The 5,386-nt window shown below is 54.4% G+C and overlaps 1 protein-coding gene across 1 annotated transcript; it reads left to right on the top strand.

The window, feature by feature from the left end:
- Window positions 1-695: 695 nt before the first annotated feature.
- On the top strand, window positions 696-2,938 carry TOMM22 (translocase of outer mitochondrial membrane 22). Its single transcript, XM_049771725.1, has 4 exons — window positions 696-828; window positions 942-1,060; window positions 1,985-2,102; window positions 2,295-2,938. The coding sequence occupies exons 1-4, from the start codon at window positions 715-717 to the stop codon at window positions 2,367-2,369; spliced, it is 426 nt and encodes a 141-aa protein (XP_049627682.1). The 5' UTR covers window positions 696-714; the 3' UTR covers window positions 2,370-2,938.
- Window positions 2,939-5,386: the final 2,448 nt, after the last annotated feature.

Consider the following 5,386-nt stretch of genomic DNA (forward strand, 5'->3'; position numbering starts at 1 on the left):
AGATAGCATGGAGGTAAGGTGTTTGCCTTGCAGGCAGAAGGACCGTGGTTCGAATCCCAGCATCCCATATGGTCCCCTGAGCCTGTCAGGAGCGATTTCTGAGCTTAGAGCCAGGAGGAACCCCTGAGCACTGCTGGGTGTGACCTAAAAAAAAAAAAGGGGGGGGGGGCTTTTTGGTGCTTCAAGTTTTTTGTTAGCAGCTACCCCAGCAGTGCTCTGAGTTTCCTCCAAGCTCTGTACTCAGGAACCAGTTCTGACAGGGCTTGAGCCCACATGCGGTGCCAAGGATGGAACCCAGGACATCTTTTGCCAGGCAAATGGCCTCGCTGCTGTCCTACCTCTCCAGCCCATTTTTCTTTGGGGGCCAGGGCACAGGGGCGACAGCTGGCTCTGCATACCTGGCCCTGCACTCAGAAATCGCTCCTGGCAGGCTCGGGGGGAACCATATGGGATGCTGGGATTCGAACCACCAGCTTTCTGCATGCCAGGCAAACGCCTTCCCTCCACGCTCTCTCCCCCTCCGGGCCCTCTATGTCGAGTTTCTCTAGCAAGTCCTCCAATGTCAGGCCCTTCCCAGGCTCGGCCGCAGGGTGGCGCGCTCGCAAACCAGCCAGCTTCCGGCCACCGGAAGTGTCCCTCTGGCCGCCGCCGGCGCGCCTCTCGCCTCCTCGCTTCCGCTTCCGGCGCTCTCCCTTTCCCCTTCCAGCCGCAGCCATGGCGGCCGCCGAGGCAGGTGCCAGGCCCGCGGCCTCCCCGGACGAGCTGGTGCCGAAAGGCGAGGCCGAGAAGCCCGAGGAGGAGGAGCTGGAGGAGGAGGACGACGACGAGGTGCGCGGGGAAGCCGGGGGTGCGGCGGGCCCCGGGGGATCGGATCGGGGCGGCGGAGGGTCCCCAGGCCCAGACCCAGGTCCAAGCCCAGCCCCGCGCTCGTCCCCCCGCAGCTGGACGAGACCCTGTCGGAGCGACTCTGGGGGCTGACGGAGATGTTCCCCGAGCGCGTCCGCTCCGCCGCGGGCGCCACGTTCGACCTGTCGGTGTTCGTGGCTCAGAAGATGTACAGGTGAGCGGCGCGCGGCACATCGGGGTTGTCCTCGAGGCCCCCCCAAAACCTGCCCTGTGACCTTGGGCGGGGCGACCTTCACCTCCCGTGGTGTCTGTCCCTGGTCCCTGCCAGCCGAGGTTCTCTTGCACCGACCGGGTCGTGCCTTGTGCCCTGGAGGGTCACCCCGAGATTGCTCATGGGTGCATTTTGTAAATGATGGGGTAGAAGTGGGGTTGCAGTCGTGACCCCTAGGGGAGGCAGGCTGGAGGGAGGAAGGTTGGAGGGGGGTCACAGGTGCATGTTGTAAATGACCTGCCTATCACGGGGGTAGAAGTGGGGTCGCAGTCGTGACCCTTAGGGAGGCAGGGTGGAGGGAGGAAGGTTGGGGGGGGGTTCACAGGTGCATGTTGTAAATGACCTGCCTATCACGAGGGTAGAAGTGGGGTCGCAGTCGTTGACCCTTAGGGGAGGCAGGGTAGAGGCAGGAAGGTTCTGGAGGCGCTGCCAGCGGACTTGCCCGCCTGAAGTTGTCACATTCTCTAGTACATTGGTTAAGGTTTGATTCCCACCGAGCTCCCAGACAGGAAAGGCAATTCCCCTGTCCCATTAGAACAGGGGGAACAGTTCCAGTTGTAGAGATCCGCAGGAAGTAATTCACACCGTGAAAAGGTACAAGAATGGGTTCAGGAGATCCAGTGCTCAAGCAAGGAATTCAATCCACAAAAGCTTTCTGTTCCTAAGATGGAGCGCAGCTCAGTGGAAGAAGACCGAACTGAGCCCAACCTTCCTCAGACCCTTGCTTTATTAACAAGAATCAGGTACCACCCTAGGGTACAGAATACCAAGTAAGGAATAATGCAATATACTATCACCAGGTGATAGTGGAGTACAATTATTGATTAGGGTAGGATCAGTAACCCAAAACTCGCCCTCCATCCGCAGGTTCTCCCGGGCAGCCTTATGGATCGGGACCACCTCCTTCATGATCCTGGTCCTGCCTGTTGTCTTTGAGACTGAGAAGTTGCAGATGGAGCAGCAGCAGCAGTTGCAGCAGCGGCAGGTGAGCCCGGAGACAAGCAGAGGAATCCCGGGTGGGTGGCTGGACCCCAGCAGGTTAGGTTTGGTGGGACTTTTTCGGAGGGGGAGGTGTTATTTTAGCCTCAGCATGGTGTTTGTGCTTGGGCAATACGAAACATTAGATAGGGTGGCTAGGCCTCTAGCATGTCCTAACGCCCCTCTTTTTCTTTTCCAGATACTTCTAGGACCTAACACAGGGCTCTCAGGAGGAATGCCAGGGGCCCTGCCTTCACTTCCTGGAAAGATCTAGACCATCCATCACTGCTCGATTTGACCTATCTTGGCGGGAGGAGTGTGCAAAGTCAATAGTGTTTCAGCTGCTGTGGGGATATTTTTTTAAACCTTGGACCATGGGTCCATCGAAGCCTGGGTGGAAGGCTGTCTCGAGAGAGGCTTCTCAGTGTGGCGTGGCACCCCCTCTCAATTCCGGTGATGGAACGCAGCATTGCAGACGGTTATTCTCTTGCCCAGCATCCCCCTGGCATAGATGCTGCTGCCAGGACCCCTACCACACCACCCCCACTGTGGGGTGGGGCCGGCCAGGGCGTCCTGTCCCCCCCATCCTCATTCACTGCTGTTTTCTTTTGAAGCATGGCGTGTTGGGGAGAAACCTGCATACTGAGTTGCAGGGTGAGGCCACCCTGAATTGCGATGTGGGGCAGGGGCGGAGACCAGCAGCAACTTCGACCACAAGATGGGCCCCAGGGCAGTGGGCACTGGCTCCTCCCCACCACACTCAGTCTGCTAGGCCTGAGTATGTGGAAAGGAAAAAAAAATCGCTCTTTTGTATTTAAAGATTAAAAATGAGTCTGCCTGAAACGTGTCACCCATGTGCATGTGGTACATGCAATGAAATCATGGTTTTTGTTTGGGGGCCACCCTAGCAATTCTCGGGGATCACATGCTGCAGGTAACTGAGCCCAGGCCTCCCACATACAAGGCTTCCACTGAGCCACCTCCCCAGTTCTATTTGAACCATTTCTAAAAGGCAGCAAGCGGCTCGCTACCCTTCTGCTGTTTTAACGGTGTTTCTTTATTTCAAGACACGTTTCTGTGAGTGAAAACGAACTCCTTTTGATCAAGAACTTGCTGGAAATGTTTGCCTGTTCTGAAGAAAGGGACTTTGATCACCAACTAAAAGTAGTTCATAGACCGGAGTATAGTGGGTTCATCACAAGCAGCTGACCCGGGTTTTATCCTCATACCATCCCATAGGGCCCCAAGCCCACTCGAAGTAGAGATTCCTGAGTTAACCTTTGAGCATCTACATAGGCGAGTCAAAAACTAAACAAAATCAAGCATTAGTTTATAGTCTTAATGACAGACCAAAGATTTGGTAGGAATAATTTAGTACTGATTTCTATGGCTCAGGAAAGGTCACAAATAAACTTTTCCTGGTTTCGTTTTTTTTTCACCCTTGTGCCATACCTGGCAATGTTCAGGGCTATATTCTGCCTCTTCACTCAGGAATCACTCTTGGTGGTGCTTGGGATGGAGCAATCTTCAGACTGAGGCGATAGCAAATAGGGCACTTGCCTTGCATGTGTCCAACTGGGTTCCATCCCTGGCATCCCATATGGTTCCTGAGGCTTGCCAGGAGTACCATGAGGACTGCCAGGTGTGGCCCAAAGACAAAAAAAAATTTTTTCCCCCACAGAAGTTTGAAATTTTACAACAAGGTGGACTATTATCTAATTTTGCCTGACAGATAAAACTAAGCTGGGCATGGCTAGTGTATGAAGTACAAGTTGGAGAGGATTCCTGCCCAGCTTGGTGCTTGAAGGACCATGAAGTTGGAGCCTGGGGCCAAACCTGGGTTCTAGCAGGCAATGTAGCCCCCTTGGATCGTCTCCCCTGCCGTGAAGTGCACTTGTGACTTTATGGACCCTGTAAATTGGAAACTTGTACTTGAACATAGTCAAGATGTGAACTCAAACCCAGATAGTTTGGATCCTGCTGTGTGGGTGGAAGCTGGGGTCACTCAGGCCCCACATTAGCTCCCTGCCAAGTCATCTGCCAGTCCTAACAATCCTTAGTTTCTAGATCAGAATTGGGATTCCTTCACATTGTCATGCCATTTGGGGGGAATATTGCGGGAACTATTTTATCTGGTTTCCTAAGTGAAGTATCTTGGGAAACACCCTGTGGCACTCACTGCTTATTTCTAGCTCCGCACTCAGAATTGCTTCTGATGGTCATACCAGATCATATGACCTGGGGACCATACCAGAAGTGGAGATTGGACCTGGTTAGCTGCATGCAAGGCAAGTGCCCTGCACACTGTACTATGAGGTAAAAGGTCTGACCAAAGCAGTCTTGCTTGAAATGCATGTGGCTGACTCGTTATTTTTCAACCACGCCAAACTGCTCTCCAGGAATCACTCCTGGAGGGCTCAATCACCATATATGGTGCTGGAGACCAAATCTGGGTCAACCACACATAAGGAGAGCCCTTTACCCACTGTTCTGCTGTTTTTATTAGCAGCGCAGAAATGGACTTTTTCATCTATGTGTGGAATTAAGGCAGATGAGATTCGTGTACAGAGTTTTCATTTTTAATATTTGGTTAAACAAAATACATCTTTTGTAAACAAACCCAGCACAAGGCCAACAAAAAAAAAAACAAAAGCAAGAACGAAAAGCCTAGGGTTGCCCCTTAATGGGCGTCAGGGTCAGGCTTGCCCCTTTCGAAAGAAGTGGGGCGTTTTGCCCCTGGGCTCAGCCCGGATCCCTGTCCTAAGCACCAGAATTAGAGGTGAACAGAAACCAGCCCTGAAATGTTGGGGCGCCTGGGCCTCCTGCTCGAGGTGGCCTAGTGCCACTTGCACGTCCCGGCCCCTGGTCGCGCTCCCCGCCAGTGCCAGTGCCGGTGGTTGGCAAGCTGCCTGCGGCTGTCTGGCTGGTGGTGGGCTGGAATGTCATTGTGCAGGGGTCAGGAGCTCCTGGGGTGCCAAGCAGGTCTGCAGTAGAAAAGGGTGCGGAGGAGATGGCGGCCAGCAGCTGCGAGGGTGGGGTGCCGTCACCACCCGGTGGCCTTAGTGTAAAAAAACGGCCTTGTGGGGTTGAAGATCCATGTGCAGAGAAAGTGCTGGTGTAAACATGCACTCCAGTCACAGTGGGGAGGAAGCTGCTGCTTCCCCCCCAAGCCTGCTCAGGTTCTGGCGCTGGAGGGGGGTTACAGCGTGGGCCTGCCAACACCCCTGACCTGTACAGTGCCACCCTGGGGCTCCTCCCCTCCCCCTCAGTGACAGCAGGCAAGTGGCTTCC

This window comes from Suncus etruscus, chromosome 4, assembly GCF_024139225.1.
Source record: "Suncus etruscus isolate mSunEtr1 chromosome 4, mSunEtr1.pri.cur, whole genome shotgun sequence".
NCBI classification, from domain to species: domain Eukaryota; kingdom Metazoa; phylum Chordata; class Mammalia; order Eulipotyphla; family Soricidae; genus Suncus; species Suncus etruscus.

What these genes read in the sequence shown, in the direction of transcription:
- TOMM22 (XM_049771725.1), top strand. Translation starts at nt 715, where the DNA reads ATGGCGGCCGCCGAGGCAGGTGCCAGGCCCGCGGCCTCCCCGGACGAG. An exon ending in AGGAGGAGGACGACGACGAG is followed by an intron (nt 829 to 941) that starts GTGCGCGGGGAA and finishes GTCCCCCCGCAG; the next exon opens with CTGGACGAGACCCTGTCGGA. An exon ending in GTGGCTCAGAAGATGTACAG is followed by an intron (nt 1,061 to 1,984) that starts GTGAGCGGCGCG and finishes CTCCATCCGCAG; the next exon opens with GTTCTCCCGGGCAGCCTTAT.